Source organism: Oncorhynchus nerka, linkage group LG2 (assembly GCF_034236695.1).
Source record: "Oncorhynchus nerka isolate Pitt River linkage group LG2, Oner_Uvic_2.0, whole genome shotgun sequence".
Taxonomy (NCBI): domain Eukaryota; kingdom Metazoa; phylum Chordata; class Actinopteri; order Salmoniformes; family Salmonidae; genus Oncorhynchus; species Oncorhynchus nerka.
In genome coordinates this window covers 72,021,971-72,039,432 of record NC_088397.1, presented here as the reverse complement: position 1 = coordinate 72,039,432, position 17,462 = coordinate 72,021,971, and the positions used below count along the sequence as shown (strand labels likewise).

Below are 17,462 nucleotides of genomic sequence, written 5' to 3'. Positions count from 1 at the left end.
TAAGTGACCCCAAACTTTTGAACGGTAGTGTATGTTGAACTGGAACAATGTGATCAGTTTCTGTCTAAGTAGGATAGATGGGCTAAGGTAAGGTATCTGTGATAGTCTGCCTCAACAGTCTGAGTATGCCTAGAACTCCATTCCTATTCTATTCAGAGAAATGTGTTGAATTGGAAATGAGCTATTATCATGCTGGTTAATGCAATGCATGTCTGTTGAATTGGGAAAAATCCACCAACACTCGGCCCAGTCCTACCTACTGAGCCAGTCCGAATCCGCTACTGTGTTGCGGCCATGGCGTACTGCATCATTTTTACTAAATGGTACGTGCTAAATAGTATGCAAAGAAGAGTGCTTAGTGTACAGTTTAAGTATGTAGTATGGGTATTCGGACACAGCCTCTCCCTCATTCAGGGTACTTTTAACTTCTACTGCAGTTCCCTCCGACCTCTGGATGGCCTAGTAACAGGCAAGAGTGCACAGTCCTTGGCCAAGTTCCAATATGCACACTAGCACACCCCTTAGAATGCATTCCCAATATGTTGCTTCATTCTGAATTAAATTTGAGTTTGGTTATTAGAACAGAACATGTGAATGGCTGGCTATGAGCTGATGTGTCATGGCATGTTCCTGTGCGGCTCTGTTGGTAGAGCATGGTGCTTGCAACTGATTGGATTCCCATGGGGGACTAGTATTGAACAAGTATTAATGTATGCACTCACTACAGTAAGTTGTTCTGGAAAAGAGCATCTGCTAAATGATTCAAATGTAATATGTTCCCATCAGCCCTTTGGCACAGAGGACTGACACACTTTTGTAGGCCTCCACACTAATGCTTAGGTCTACAACAAGACCCCAGCCTCCTTTGTGCACAACCTATTGCAATCTGTTTCCTTCATGTTCTGAGCCCTTAGAACTACCAGAAATAATTACTGGAGGCTGGTCTTGGTCTAAAGACTCTATATTCTACATCTTTGCTTGTAGGTGTACTTGTACATTACCTTGTTGAAACCCCTTCTGCTAGAAATCAAGCGTAAATGGATCTTTGAGCATTTCTGTTGCCCAGAATGAAGGCTAACATTTTGGAATCAGATATTTTTTACTTTCCCTCACCCTTTGGGCAGTTGGTTGGTTGTTAGGCTATATATTTCCCCTTAAAGGGAGTATCTGGCTGTAGGAGAATAAACACCCGGCTCTGCTGTATCCAGAATCAAATCCACTGAGATGTTTACAGTATCTCGAAGTCGGTCAGCAAACCCCTCTGCTTCGGTAACCCTGTCATCATCCAGCATGCTAATGATGCTAACGCCAACTCTAGCCAAATTGGATCCAGTGCCCAGCCCAGCTGTCACCGTTGTCTGTCTTTAGCATCCATGATTCCTTGGGCCATGGGATACTCTCCATCTCAGCCACACCATACCGAGGGAGTGTGTTATGTTAAATGACCTGGTCACTGAACTCAAGCACACTTGGAATGATCCTTGAGACCGACAGAACAGCAGCCCGTGTGAAGGAAGGGTTAATTTAATTACCACTCACACCACTCTCTCTGTAGGCATTGTACTCAGAGACCATATCATTCTTTTCTACCCATTCTCTCCCTCCCTCTTTCACAACTTTCCTTCCATCACTGCCACAACATTTTCATGTTTTTCTTGTAATGCTCTGTCGAGTTGGCTCTAATTGCCTAGTTTGTAAACCGTTCTTTGCAGCAGTCGTGTGAGTGTGAACAGACTCTTACCTCAGCCTTCAGAGAGCCAAGAAGGCTGAAACTTCAAATTGGCATAACTAGGGATAAACCTAATCCTCCCGCTGCCACCAAAAGTGACGCCTCCTCTCCTGCCCTTTCCTCCCTCCTCTCTCATTACCAGTCTCTGGTGTTAAGGGTGGCAGTTCCTGCCTGTCAGCCAGTGGGTTTGGGTTGCTCTCTTCCTCCGTCTTCCTTTGCATTCCTCTCTTCGTCCTCCCTGGGTGTGTATGTGCTAGTCGTCTTCATCGCCTCGGGTATGTTTCCACTCATGTTTCTCTTGTGGTTTCCTTTTATTTCTCACCTTTTGTCATCAGTTATGTTTAGTGTGACCTTGTATTGTTGACTTCTTGAAGTGTAAGTGCATACATATGTCGTTCAGTAAATTTATGGGTTGCACTTGTTCTGTTTATTGTTGATGACTGAAGTAAAGTCCTGTGGAGAGTAGAGTAGGGAACGTATTCGTAGTGCAGAAGATGGTCAGTTTCACACACTTGTGAAATCAGAGGCAACTGCTTAAGAGAAGTAATCTCGGTATAAGGAACATGGGTGTGTTATGGTGGTTCATACAGAATTATGGTGGATGATGTCACCTTGCTCATTCTCTTCTTGCCCACCAACTGGGTGGCTAACTGGCTAGCCATTTTGTTTACCCAGATAGAATGACTGCATTTTATAGTGTGAAATTGTGGTTGGGTGTTTCTTATGTGATGAACATGATCTAGATTGACCACGTCTATCAAGATGGAAAGCAACAATTGGTTGGCAGTGAGCGATTACAACCTGACCAGAGAAAGCTGTGGTAGACGACCTACTTAAAGGGATTTTAAGGATTTCTAATTAGGAAAATGTAGAAACCGTTTACTAATAGTGTATATAAATAGTTTATGAAGTATACTTTTGACTGTAAAATGTTACGAAAGCATATGTCTCGCTGCTGTCTACTTCACATCCTTTAACAGTGAAACCTTGTGAGCAGCAGGGTAAATGAGTAACCAAAGGTGTGGTAACAGTGCAGATGATTCAGTGAAGTGGGTTACAACCCTGCTGCTCCTCCTAAGATATCTAAATGTTGCTCACATCTGTCTGTGTTTGGACACGTTTGGGAAAGTGCCGGAACATCAAGCTGTCAAGTGTACTTATTGATGAGTAGGAGGATATATGATGACTGGATCAGAGGCTGCCTGGATCTTTAATTTAAAGACCCTTGCGCCCTTCGGTCTCAACGTAGACTTTGATCTGAAGCCATTCTTGTGATTATTGTGACTTTGCCATTGTAATTGTTTGTAAACTTGTGTAGTCAAATTAATCTATGATCGTATGCTGTCCATTTGTTGTTGGTATGCTGTTCTTTGTATGACATTTTAATATTTGATTATTAACCAATTAACCAATATCATTGGTTAATAATCAAATATTAAAATGTCATACAAAGAACAGCATACCAACAACAAATGGACAGCATACGATCATAGATTAATTTGACTACACAAGTTTACAAACAATTACAATGGCAAAGTCACAATAATCACAAGAATGGCTTCAGATCAAAGTCTACGTTGAGACCGAAGGGCGCAAGGGTCTTTAAATTAAAGATCCAGGCAGCCTCTGATCCAGTCATCATATATCCTCCTACTCATCAATGATTACAGACACCTGTGTCTTTTGACACTATATAAACGAGTCATCCCGCAGTGTTTGTGATTATACCCTGATGAAGACAGCTTGGCTGTCAAAACGTTGGTAATTACATTTTTGCATCTGAGCTCCTAGAGTGTGCGGCTCTCTTTTATTTTCAAGTCTTCTACTCCGCTAGCCAGCACCTCGTCTTAATAGGTGTGCGTTTCTTTTTCTTCTAGATCGGATCACAGGTCATACCATGACAATATAAAATAAACCTGCACAACAAATTAATTTGAAACTACAGTAGACTAGTGGCTGGCTTGTCCGTTATTGATTGAGTAGAGGTCTAGGAATTACCAACTTAATTTTTTTTTTTTTTAACTTCTCCTTGAGAGATGCAATCAAATAAGTGTAGGGATAAAGTTGATTTTGGGGGTCTTCTAAAGACTGAATATGTTATTAATTTGCTTACGTGCCATTGTACTTATGCTCACTGTATAGCTGAATATTGAGGCCCCTGTCTGTGTCTAGCTCTCTGCCAAAACCTGCACACCCGCGTTGGTGAGGAAAGGGACGGAGGGTGATAGCGAGGCACAGAGACGGCTTCTGTTTTTCTCTGAAACAAGGACAGATTTGCATGCCGCTGAGACAGGTTCTCAGAAACCGTGTGTTAAGAATAACTTCTTCTTTTAGCTGCACATGCAGGGTTTGACATAGGAGATCACACCATAATATTAAAAGGGTCTTACTCTTATGTTCCTAGATGCATTGCTGGCGGACTTGGAGTCGACGACCTCCCACATCTCCAAGCGGCCAGTGTTTCTGCCAGACGAGACACCCTACTCTTTACCTACGGGAGGACAGGCCCCTCCCCCTGTACCACCACCTCCCTCTGCTGAGGCCCTGAATGGAACCTTGCTTGACCCCCTAGATTCAACCCCCTTTTCCACACCGGTACGTACACACACACATACACATATTTGTGTTCCCATACACACACACACACACACACACACAAGGCTGGTGTGGGTTCAGGCTTTTGCTCAAGTTGGTAACCGATCTGATTCAACTAATAAAGTCTTGAAGACTGAGCAAAAGCCTGTGCCCACATGACACCCTCACCCATTTACCATTTTACCTAGAACACTACTACACTTCTAAATATGTACCTGTCCTTTCTTAGTCCTACAGCCCTGCACAGAAAAGCTTGTGGTCCAGGGATAGCAGTAGCCCCCCCTTACCCCAAAGCGAAGAGGACCACGTCTACAGGTAATGGTCTTAATAAACAATACACTTCATGTAGCGACACATGACAAAATGAACATCAGATGTCTGTTACTGATGTTTGTCTGTCTGTTGGGTCCTGCAGCTTCCCCAACAAGCAGAAGAGTACGGAGGCTGCCATGAGCTCCTCCCTGGGCTGCAACCTGTCGGAGCTGGACCGGCTGCTTCTGGAGCTCAATGCTGTACAGCACAACACACCCTCCTTCCCCACTGAGGGTACGCTACACCATTATGTGTGCATCCCAAATGACACGCTATTCCCTATATAGTGCACTGCTTTTGACCAGGACCCACACGTAGAAAACCCTATTTGGTACATAAAAGCATTTAACAGTTACGGTCTCTTGACCATTGCAGTTGTTGAAACTTGCCAATATATATTTTTCTCCTCCTGTGTTGCAGAAGAGTCAGCTCCGCCCCTGCCTTCCAGCAGCACCACCCATTATGTGCAAGCGAACGGGGTTTCTGGGGCAGGCAAGTTGCCTCGCCCCACCATGGAGAAGCCAAAACGCAGCGGGGCCACCAGGCCACCAGTCATCGAAGACGTGCGCCTCAGCGCCAAGAGCCTCGTTAACGAGCAAGAAAGTTCTGTGCCCTCTCCCATGTAAGGATTAGGGCTGGTCCAAAATGTTGCTATTACTATAAATTGGGGGATAATTAACTGCAAAGCAATGGCACTGCACCTCAAGTTCCTGAAGACTGTTTGATCTTACTCACAGATTGTGCTATATCCTGTGTGTTTTTCATGTTTGACTTTGGTCATTTAACGCTCATCATTATGACCTAATGTTTGTTTGTTTGATCTCTAGCCCCACCCCATTGGTGGTAGAGAAGTTGGGGGAGGAGGAGACGCCCTCCCAGCTGCAGGCCAGAATCTCAGCCTCCTCTGCCACGCGGGAGCTTGACGAGCTCATGGCCTCGCTGTCCGACTTCAAAGTCCAGAGCAACGTAAGTTTTACAGAAAGATTTTTGAGGGTGGGTGGATGAGAAGGAGACCGGTGAGTGCTACTCTTCCTGGGGTTGACATAAAACATGACATAATACAGAACATCAATGGATGACAACAGCTCAAGGAGACTACATACATTTGCAAACAGCTTACATATCAATTACATACACTCAAAATATCTAGGGTGGATGGATTAGGGGGGTGGGTAGGGGGATGGACACTATGCAGGTACAGATTGGGTGAAGTAAATTGGGGTAGGATAATGGACACTATGCAGGTACAGATTGGGTGAAGTAAATTGGGGTGACAAGTGAATTCAAATAAATATATCGATTAGAGACCAGGTGGTGGAAAGTTAACTCTGAGGTGAAGGTGTTGCTTTAAAAAGGTAGGTTGAAGATTTATTTTTGTCATTGATGTGTGGCTTCTTCACACAGGTAGAATCATGTGGTCTAGAATGTAATGTACATTAAGTCGGGCATTTACTATCATTTGCCTTATCGATCCCACAATACAACAAGTTATTTACTGTAACCAGGTTTCATAACCTTTTATGCGAGTAAAGTATATATATTTTTAATGACAGGCCTGATGGAAACTGCTAATTTGTCTAAACTTTCCAAATGTTGACAAAACAAAATACGCTTGACAAAGTAGAATCTTTTTGTCTCTGTAAAATGTATTATGTGAGAAATGGTGGTGGAAACAACTTTTATGCGCATATATGATGCCATTCTATAAATATCAAAGTAAAGTATTCAGACGCCTTGACTTTTCTACATTTTGTTACATTACAGCCTTATTCAATAATAGATTGAGGGGAAAAAAACTACTTAATCTACACATAGTACCCCATAATGACAAAGCAAAAAAAAAAAAAAGTTTATTTTGCTAATGCATTTAAAACTATAACATTTTATATAACTATTCAGACTCTTTACTAGGTACTTTGTTGAAGCACCTTTGGCAGGGATTATAGCCTCAAGTTTTTGGTATAATGCTACATACCTAAGACTTGAGTTGGCACAACTGTACTTAGGGAGTTTCTCCCATTCTTCTCTGCAGATCCTCTCAAGCTCTTTCAGGTTGGATGGGGAGCATCGTTGCACAGCTATTTTCAGGTCTCTCCAGAGATGTTCGATTGGGTTCAAGTCCGGGCTCTGGCGGGGCCACTCAAGGACATTCAGAGACTTGTCCTGAAGCCACTTCTGCGTTGTCTTGGTCGTTGTCCTGTTGGGAGGTGAACCTTCACCCCGGTCTGAGAACCTGCTCCAGAGTACTCAGGACTTCATCAAGGATCTCTCTGTACTTTTCTCCGTTCATCTTTCCATCTATCCTGACTAGTGTCCCAGTCCTTGCTGCTGGAAAAACATCCCCACAGGATGACGCTGCCACCACCATGCTTCACTATAGGGATGGTGCCAGGTTTCCTCCAGATGTGACGCTTGGCATTCAGGCCAAAGGGTTCAATCTTGCTTTCATCAGACCAGAGAATCTTGTTTCTCATGGTTAGAGTCCTTTAGGTGTCGTTTGGCAAACTCCAAGGGGCTGTCATGTGCCTTTTACTGAGGAGTGGCTTCCGTCTGGTCACTCTACCATAAAGGCCTGAATGGTGGAGCGCTTCAGAGATGGTTGTCCTTCTGGAAGGTTCTCCCATCTACACAGAGGATCTCTGGAGCACTGACCATTGGGTTCTTGGTGACCTCCCTGACCAAGGCCTTTCTCTTCCGATTGCTCAGTTTGGCCGTGTGGCCAGCTCTAGGAAGAGTCTTGGTGGTTCCAAACTACTTCCAGTTAAGAATGATGGAGGCCACTGTGTTTTTAGTGACCTTCAATGCTGCAGATATTTTTCGGTACCCTTCCCCAGATCTGTGCTTCGACACAATCCTGTCTCTGTGCTCTACGGCTCTAATTCCTTTGACCTCATGGCTTGGTTTTTGCTCTGACATGCACTGGAAACTGTGTGCCTTTCCAAATCATGTCCAATCAATTTAGTTTACCACAGGTGGACTCCAATCAAGTCGTAGAACCATCACAAGGACGATCAATGGAAACGGGGTGCACCTGAGCTTAATTTCGAGTCTCATAGCAAAGGGTCTGAATACTTATGTAAATAAGGTATTTCTGTGTTTTATTTTTAATACATTTGCAAAAATGTCTAAACCTGTTTTCACTTTGTCATTATGGGGTATTGTGTGTAGACTGAGGGAAAACATTTTATTTAATACATTTTATAATAAGGTTGTAACGTAACAAAATGTGGAAAAAGTCCAGGCCTGAATACTTTCTGAATGCACTGTACATTTGGAGTCACTTGACGATATTCATGTAGTCCTCCCACTATGACTCAGGAAATCATGCAGTTTATTGCTACTGATGAGTTATGAACTTCACAGGGTGGTGAAAAGTGCACAAATGAGCTTGATGCTCCTTTATAGTACATATTGAGGGTCTTCTTTTGGTGACATGATTGACCCTTTACTGCCGTTTGACAAAAAAAAATGTCACTGTTTAATATTCTCATGTAGGCTAGCATACCCACACTGACCAGAGTGGGCACATGTGCTATTTAACGCAACACTTTTTGTGACCTAACCTATCATAGTTGAAAATGTGATGGAAATGCATTTGAACTTTAGATTTTTATTCGTTACATGAAATCTTAAGCACTAAAATGTTTTTGCACTACGTCATCACACTGCTTTTTATCCGCAACAAGTCAGTTTGGTGGAAACACGACTGGTGGGAAAATATGCAGATTTTTAGAATATTTGCATGAATACATGTCCCCGATTGGATGGAAACATAGCTACTGTGAGGAATGTGAATTATTGTTATATTCATCACTGATATATTATGCCATTTTTCACAAGTCTTTAAAGAAATGTTCATGATTGACTTGACATGATGCATGTCTTTCCATGTCTACCTCTTTTCAAACCATTTTCAATTTTTTCCCCCTCCGTCTCCTATTATTACTGTCTAATATTTCCAGTCTTGTTCTCAATTGTCTGTCGATATGGAACCTCTCCTGCTCAGTCAAGGATCAGAACCCCCCTCCATAGAGAGTCTGCTGCCCCAGTAGTTTTAACCAGATACCCAACTGAGCCTGTGGATCTGCAGCTGGAGCCCCTCAGTGACACGTCCCCTCCTGTAACCCTGTTCTTTTAGAACTCCACATAGATGCCTGCTCTGCCTTTCCCCGCTGAGCTGCTTCAGCCTCCGTTGTTGGCCTTGTCCCAGAGTCTCCAGTACACCCAGATCCACACACAGCTGGTAGGAGAAACTGATCCCAGCGTGAGAACTACACTGACCTCCCACATAGTCCTTCACTGTGGTCTCTGCCACCACAAGCCATACTTAGTCAAATAACCCCAATCCTCCTTTTGCTCCAGTTGAAAAGTCCCCCAGTCGTGCAGTGGATGCAAAAACCAGCAAGACGCGTAATCAGTCATTTTTTCCAATGCCCCTAGTCCCGTTACTGTTGCCAAGATGCCTAGTCCTATAACTGTTATTTATTTTATTGAACCTTTATTTAACTAGACAAATTCTTATTTACAATGACAGCCTACCAAAAGGCCTCCTGTGGGTACGGGGACTGGGATTAAAAATAAAACAAATAAATAAAATATAAATATAGGGCAAAACACACAACACTAAATAGAGACCTAAGACGACAACATAGCATGGCAACACAACATGGTAGCAGCACAAAACATGGTACAAACATTGTGCACAGACAACAGCACAACGGGCAAAAAGGTAGACAACATTACATTACGCAAAACAGCCACAACTGTCAGTAAGAGTGTCCATGATTGAGTCTTTGAATGAAGAGATTTAGATAACTGTCCAGTTTGAGTATTTGTTGAAACTCGTTCCAGTCACTAGCTGCAGCGGGCTGAAAGGAGTGACCCAGGGATGTGTGCGCTTTGGGGACCTTTTAACAGAATGTGATTGGCAGAATGGGTGTTGTGTGTGGAGGATGAGTGCTACAGTAGATATCTCTGATAGGGGGGAGTGAGGCCTAAGAGGGTTTTATAAATAAGCACCAACCAGTGGGTCTTGCGACTGGTATACAGAGGAGTATAGAGTACAGTGATGTGTCCTATAAGGAGCATTGTTGGCAAATCCGATGGCAGAATGGTAAAGAATATCTAGCCGCTTGAGAGCGCTCTTACCTTAGCTGTTGCCAAGACGCCCGGTCCTGAAGCTGTTGCCAAGACGCTACGGTCCGAAAACAAACACCCTTCCTCCCTTAGCCCCCATTGCGCCTTCTTCCCCACCGAAGGAGAACCAGTCAGACACACCTACTGCTCAGCCACCAGAGCACCCTACTGCATGTACTGACTTGGGGATAATGTGGCCATGTCGGGAGCCCTTGCTGGAGGACACCCTCGACAGATTGCTGTCCTATGAGTTGACTCTGCCAGAGGGAGAAGTGGAGCATGCCAAGGAGACCCATCAGGACAAAGAGGAGTTTTATGCCATGGCAGGAACAAGGAAAGAACTTGGGAGGAACGGATTTACCCTGGACACATGCCTCTGGACGGGCGGGAGGGGATGATGACTCCCCTTGCCGAGGCCAGCTGGATAGACATTGGTTTGACCCCGTCAACGTTCCCAGGAACCGCCGATGCCACGCTGGACCTCCCCCTGAACCAGCCTTCGGCCGTGGAGAGGCTGTCCGTGTCGGGTCAAGTACGACGCTCTTCAAGGTTTTTTTTATCAGATGATTGCTCGTTCTAACTTGGTGGAATCGGGCTGATCGCTACGTTGGCCATTATTTTTCAATTCACCTATCAGTATGGGATTTCTCATAATTGAAACTGTTTTGAGTCTGTAATGAGGGGCATTATTCAAAATGAGAAAAAAGTCTGCTATTTGGATTACCAATCAATCAGAGGACGGCCTTATTCAAAGCACAGTATTTGACCGCGTGGGCTTTTGTCCTAAATCCACCCACTGTTTCTGAGAGGATGCTGATTGGTCCGTCCATTTTCTGGCTTATTCAAAACGCCCATCCATTGGATTTAGCCAGACTGATAAGTGAAGTGAAATAGAATGGTGAAAGCCATGATCAGGCTTGTTCCACAATCATTCAAGTTCCATCTAGCTCTGTAACTGTGTGTGTGTGTGTGTGTGTGTGTGTGTGTGTGTGTCTTGCTTTACCTGAAGTGATGCAAGTAAAGCAGAGAATGTTGACTTGTGAACTGCTCAAGGATAGAAGTCAGCGCAAAAGTTAAGAGGGTTCACTTCCTACCATGGTCCATGTTGAAATCTCCGCTCTGCGTTGTTTACGGCTATATTGCATGTCTCAACTTGCATTTATTACTGTGTGCATAGCTTTGTGGGGATTAGCTTGAGCTTGTCACTTTAACAATAAAGGTTGACGCAAACCTTCACCGCACAGCTGTGTGTAGCTTGCCACCTCCTGTGTAAATATTCTGGATTATGCACTATATATAGAAACGTATGTGGACTCTCCTTCAATTAGTGGATTTGGCTATTTCAGCCACAACCATTGCTGGCAGCCAGCCATGCAATCTCCATAGACAAACATTGGCAGTAGAATGGCCTTACTGAAGAGCTCAGTGACTTTCAACATGGCATTGTCATCAGTTCGTAAGATTTCTGCCCAGCTAGAGCTGCCCCGGTCAACTGTAAGTGCTGTTATTGTGAAGTGGAAACATCTAGGAGCAACAATGGCTCAGCCGCGAAGTGGTATGCCACACAAGCTCACAGAATGGAACCACTGAAGCGTGTAACGCGTAAAAATCATCTGTCCTTGGTTGCAACACTCACTACCGCGCGATGAGACAAGGACATCCCTACCTACCGGCCAAGCCTTCCCTAACCCGGATGACGCTAGGTCAATTGTGCGTCGCCCCACGGACATCCCGGTCGCGGCCGGTTACGACAGAGCCTGGGCGCGAACCCAGAATCTGATGGCCCTTAACCACTGCGCCACCCGGGAGGCAGGGAAATCTTAACGCTACAGCATACGATGATATTCTAGACAATTCTGTGCTTCCAACTTTGTGGCAACAGTTTGGGGAAGGCCCTTTCCTGTTTCAGCATGACAATTTCCCTGTGCGCAGTCCATACAGAAATGGTTTAATCGCCCACATCAGTGCCCGACCTCACTAATGCTCTTGTTGCTGAATGGAAGCACGTCCCTGCCGCAATGTTCCAACATCTAGTGGAAAGCCTTCCCAGAAGAGTGGAGGCTGTTATAGCAGCAAATGAGGGACCTACTCCATATTTATGCCCATTATTTTGAAATTAGATGTTCGTCAAGCAGGTGTCCACATATTTTTGGTCATGTAGTGTATCTGTCCTAGTAAATAATATATGCCATTTAGCAGAGCATGTCATGTTAGAGGACCTCAAGTGATTTTCTGAAGACTTGCCTCTTTCCTTGATTTGAGTCGTGCGAGAATTCAATCCAGAACTCAGTCTTATTTGGGGTAATGAATCACATGTACACAAACAACAGATTTGGTGTAAATGGAGAATAAGAGCGGACCTAGTACCACTTCTTTCAGGTGATGTGGGGAAGGTCTGTATCTGCACCCTGTGGTCTCACTACTGGTGTCACCCAGGGTTAGGTACTTGATCCTCTTGTTTCCCTTGTACACACACAAACACATTATCTGTGCACATGTTTGGATGGAGGTGGGACAAACTGAAAACATGCAGGTGGCGTAGAGCAGGTTTATATGGGCCTTTTGGAACCATGTTTCAGGAGCTAATTTTATGGACATTAGCAGGACTTGCTGCTTCTCTACAGTGACATTACTGCTGAGTCAAAGACCATCGGTTTTGCTGCTTGCATTTTTTGTCCGCCTGTGTATTGCATTAGATTTTCTAGTTTGTTTTGCACATTGTGTCAGTTTTTGCATTTAGGAGAATGGCCATTTGCCAGAGTGGCCTGTCATAGTACACTTCAACTATGACAGACAAAATTAGGAGAAAAAAATCCAGAAAATCACATGGTAGGATTTTTTAATGAATCTATTTGCAAATTAAATTAAATTATGGTGGAAAATAAGTATTTGGTCAATAACAAAAGTTTCTCAATACTTTTATATACCCTTTGTTGGCAATGACAGAGGTCAAAGGTTTTCTGTAAGTCTTCACAAGGTTTTCACACACTGTTGCTGGTATTTTGGCCCATTCCTCCATGCAGATCTCCTCTAGAGCAGTGATGTTTTGGGGCTGTTGCTGGGCAACACGGACCTTCAACTCCCTCCAAAGATTTTCTATGGGGTTGAGATCTGGAGACTGGCTAGGCCACTCCAGGACCTTGAAATGCTTCTTACGAAGCCACTCCTTTGTTGCTCGGGCGGTGTGTTTGGGATCATTGTCATGCTGAAAGACCCAGCCACGTTTCATCTTCAATGCCCTTGCTGATGGAAGGATGTTTTCACTCAAAATCTCACGATACATGGCCCCATTCATTCTTTCCTTTACACGGATCAGTCGTCCTGGTCCCTTTGCAGAAAAACAGCCCCAAAGCATGATGTTTCCAACCCCTTCACAGTAGGTATGGTGCTCTTTGGATTCAACTCAGCATTCTTTGTCCTCCAAACACGACGAGTTGAGTTTCTACCAAAAAGTTATATTTTGGTTTCATCTAACCATATGACATTCTCACAATCTTCTTCTGGATCATCCAAATGCTCTCTAGCAAACTTCAGACGGGCCTGGACATGTACTGGCTTAAGTAGGGGGACACGTCTTGCACTGCAGGATTTGAGTCCCTGGCGGCGTAGTGTGTTACTGATGGTAGGCTTTGTTACTTTGGTCCCAGCTCTCTGCAGGTCATTCACTAGGTCCCCCCGTGTGGTTCTGGGATTTTTGCTCACCGTTCTTGTGATCATTTTGACCCCACGGGGTGAGATCTTGTGTGGAGCCCCAGAACGAGGGAGATTATCAGTGGTCTTGTATGTCTTACATTTCCTAATAATTGCTCCCACAGTTGATTGTTTCAAACCAAGCTGCTTACCTATTGTAGATTCAGTCTTCCCAGCCTGGTGCAGGTCTACAATTTTTGTTCCTTGTGTCCTTTGACAGCTCTTTGGTCTTGGCCATAGTGGAGTTTGGAGTGTGACTGTTTTGAGGTTGTGGACAGGTGTCTTTTATACTGATAACAAGTTCAAACAGGTGCCATTAATACAGGTAACGAGTGGAGGACAGAGGAACCTGTGAGAGCTAGAAATCTTGCTTGTTTGTAGGTGACCAAATACTTATTTTCCACCATAATTTGCAAATAAATTCATAAAAAATCCTACAATGTGATTTTCTGGATTTTTCTTCTTCTAATTTTGTCTGTCATAGTTGAAGTGTACCTATGATGAAAATTACAGGCCTCATATTTTTAAGTGGGAGAACTTGCACAATTGGTGGCTGACTAAATACTTTTTCGCCCCACTGTATGGACTATGACTAGCGAACAGTTTCTCAACCGTATTCTTCTGTAACAACCTGTTGATAATTAATGTTTCCTTTGCAGCACCTGAGGCTTTCTATTTCCTGTGGTTTAATTTCACTCATCTTTGATGTGTCTCTCCTCCTGCTCTCTGTCCACACCCAGATCATCATTCCTCCTGACTTGCCTGTCCGTCAGAGAAAAGTCACCCCTCCGCACCCAGGGAACCGAACCCTAATCTGGTGCATGACAGCATAGTTCCCACCTCCCAGAGGACTTCCCTCAATGGTGTTCCACCATAGGCATTGCAAACCTGACTTTTGACTTTAACTTAACAAGCCTTTTTATTCAAGCCCTAACAGATATGAACAAGTTGAAATAACTTGGCTGGTGAATTAGGTGACTGCGTAGTCTTCTGTTAAGATACTGATATACCACTATGATATACCACTACGTCTCTTGATATATTTTCCAGTCAGTCCCAATTCGTTCCATTCCTGTTCCCCTTGAATTTGATTTTACAAAGGTCTGTTGTTTACTGAAGGTTGCCTTTCGTTAGATTGAAGTCTGCCTATTTCTTTCCCTCTGTGGAATGAGACTGGGTCAGAAATTTCCAATGACCACACCTTTGGAGAAGTGTAGTTCCCTCCCGCCTTGCTTCTGCCCATCAACAGCATACATTCAGTCTCACACTATCAATGGGCTCTATAGGTAAGCCGATAAGCATAGTTACTCTTGAACACAGTAGTCAGATTGAAGTGTCAGGTTTGGACTGCAGTGCTCTATGTTATGAAGGCATTATGTGATGAATCTTACATGTTCATTCTAGTCTGGAATGCAATGCCAGTGGCATTTTCCATTTCAGTCATTAACAAGACTGATTTCTGTTGGATGTCACGTAAACCCCAGGAATTACTGCTGTGTCTATGGAGACGCATTCAATTTAAAAAAAACGTAATTTTACACAGAGGGGAAATGACTTCATAGGGGCAGATGTAATCAGGATAGTTTGGTGAAGAGAGACTCTTCTACGTATTAATTAGGTTTTCTGTGATAAATTGAACAGAACATGAATTGGGAAGGGAGCTCCATTTGGGCAACTGTGTTGTGTTCATGTGTCTTACTGTTTGTGTGTGCGGTTATTGTCTGTGTGTTTCTGTATGTGGTTATTGTCTGTGTGTGACCCGTCCACAGATCCTGGCCCAGGGGAAGAGCTCACCCACTGCTCCCCCCAAACAGTCTAACAAGCTGGACAACATGCTGGGCAGCCTCCAGTCAGACCTCCATAAACTGGGCGTCCAGACTGTGGCCAAGGGAGTGTGTGGGGCCTGCAACAAGCCCATTGTTGGACAGGTAACGATGTAAATCAATGTAAATCAATCGATGTAAATCAATCATGCATTGATGTCAATGGGACATTGGCATGGGAAACTGAGGTCAGGTCATACACACATCTCGGGTTAGGATTCAACCCTGGGCCCATACTCATAAAAACTCTCAAAGTAAGAGTGCTGATCTAGGATCAGTGTTTCCCTTTTAGAACATAATGATTAATATTACATGGATGGGGGGGACCTGATCCTAGATCAACACTCCTACTAGACAGTTTATTAATACAAGCGCAGATTCACTAAGTCCAGTAATTCAATTCAGGTTGGGGCTGCTAGATTAGATTGTAAGTGTCTGTCTTGCCCTCTCCTCCCTGTGCCCAGGTGGTGACTGCCATGGGGCGCACATGGCACCCAGAGCACTTTGTGTGTACCCACTGTCAGGAGGAGATCGGCTCCAGGAACTTCTTTGAGCGGGACGGAGCACCTTACTGTGAGAAGGACTACCACAACCTGTTCTCCCCACGCTGCCACTACTGTAACGGACCTATCCTGGACGTTAGTATTACACACAGAAGCGAATGCACGCAAACACCCCACTGCTGCTGTTACTACTGCAACGGACCTATCCTGGACGTTAGTATTACACACAGAAGCAAATGCACGCAAACACTCCACTGCTGCGGTTACTACTGCAACGGACCTATCCTGGACGTTAGTATTACACACAGAAACGAATGCACGCAAACACCCCACTGCTGCTGTTACTACTGCAACGGACCGATACTGGACGTTAGTATTACACACAGAAACGAATGCACGCAAACACCCCACTGCTGCTGTTACTACTGCAACAGACCTATCCTGGACGTTAGTATTACACACAGAAACGAATGCACGCAAACACCCCACTGCTGCCGTTACTACTGCAACGGACCGATACTGGACGTTAGTATTACACACAAACGAATGCACGCAAACACCCCACTGCTGCTGTTACTACTGCAACGGACCGATACTGGACGTTAGTATTACACACACACGATGCCACTCTGAATCCCACAGACCATCTTTGAGCCATCTTTTCCACACACCATCTCTGTTTTTCATTAGTGTGTCCTGTCTCACTCCACACATCAACACTCACTCATATCCTTGCGCTGACGCACTGCACACATGAATACACATGCAAGCAAGCATGCTCACACACACACACACTGCCTGGGGTGAGGCACCACAGCAGAAACAGGGAAGAGGAGAGCGGCTGAACTTTCGCCTCAGGATAGGCCAGATGATTCACAGTGGCGACAAGCTTCCTCATTGGTCCTGTGTGGTTTATTCATATCACTCCCCTTTCTTTTTATTACGGTCTCCCTCTCTCTTCTGACATGCTACTCTGTCCTCACTAGAACACACGGCTCTATGCTACTCTGTCCTCAGCAGTGTTGCCATCTGCTGGCTATAGATAAAATGGACAAAATACTTAAAAATATGGTACTTTAAATTCAATATGCTAACTGCATTTGTCCCCTACAGAAAGTGGTGACTGCACTGGACAGGAACTGGCATCCGGAACACTTTTTCTGTGCTCAGTGTGGAGCTTTCTTTGGCCCAGAGGGTAAGCTACCCCCCTTTATCTCTCTCTTTCTCCCTTCTCTATTCTTCTCTCTCTGTCTCGCTTCTCTTCCCCTCTTTTTTTCCTTTCTCTCTGCCCTCTCCTCTCCCTCTGTCGTCTTAAGGCAGTGTCTTTCTCTGCTCCCCCCTACAGGCTTCCATGAGAAGGATGGGAAGGCATATTGTCGGAAGGACTACTTTGACATGTTTGCGCCCAAGTGTGGAGGCTGTACCCGCGCCATCCTGGAGAACTACATATCAGCCCTCAACTCTCTCTGGCACCCCGAGTGTTTTGTCTGCAGGGTAAGTGGGTGTGGGCTGTGGTGCTATTCTAAGCTTATTATCCCTCATTTACATGTGGTGAGACATACAGTAGCCTTCATATAGTTCTTGAAACAGATGAATTGTTTTCCTCCAGCACCTTCACCAATCGGTTTTGGGTGTGGGCAGATTCTACCTATTATACAGTTCTTTAGGTATTTC

General features: G+C 44.5%; 1 protein-coding gene across 2 annotated transcripts in view; it reads left to right on the top strand.

Annotated features, from left to right (window-relative positions):
- LOC115141807 (paxillin) overlaps positions 1-17,462 on the top strand; it is a 61,515-nt gene that overhangs the window by 36,244 nt on the left and 7,809 nt on the right. The window contains exons 1-10 of one of the 2 annotated variants that reach the window (XM_029681030.2): positions 1,909-2,004; positions 4,134-4,324; positions 4,554-4,639; positions 4,740-4,870; positions 5,057-5,258; positions 5,464-5,602; positions 15,232-15,390; positions 15,750-15,923; positions 16,902-16,983; positions 17,134-17,282. In XM_029681030.2, the coding sequence (XP_029536890.1) occupies positions 4,774-4,870; positions 5,057-5,258; positions 5,464-5,602; positions 15,232-15,390; positions 15,750-15,923; positions 16,902-16,983; positions 17,134-17,282 (1,002 nt within the window). In that variant the 5' untranslated portion in view covers positions 1,909-2,004; positions 4,134-4,324; positions 4,554-4,639; positions 4,740-4,773. Of the gene's footprint in view, positions 1-1,908; positions 2,005-4,133; positions 4,325-4,553; positions 4,640-4,739; positions 4,871-5,056; positions 5,259-5,463; positions 5,603-15,231; positions 15,391-15,749; positions 15,924-16,901; positions 16,984-17,133; positions 17,283-17,462 lie in introns of those variants that run through there. The other variant, XM_029681020.2, reaches the window with a different exon arrangement.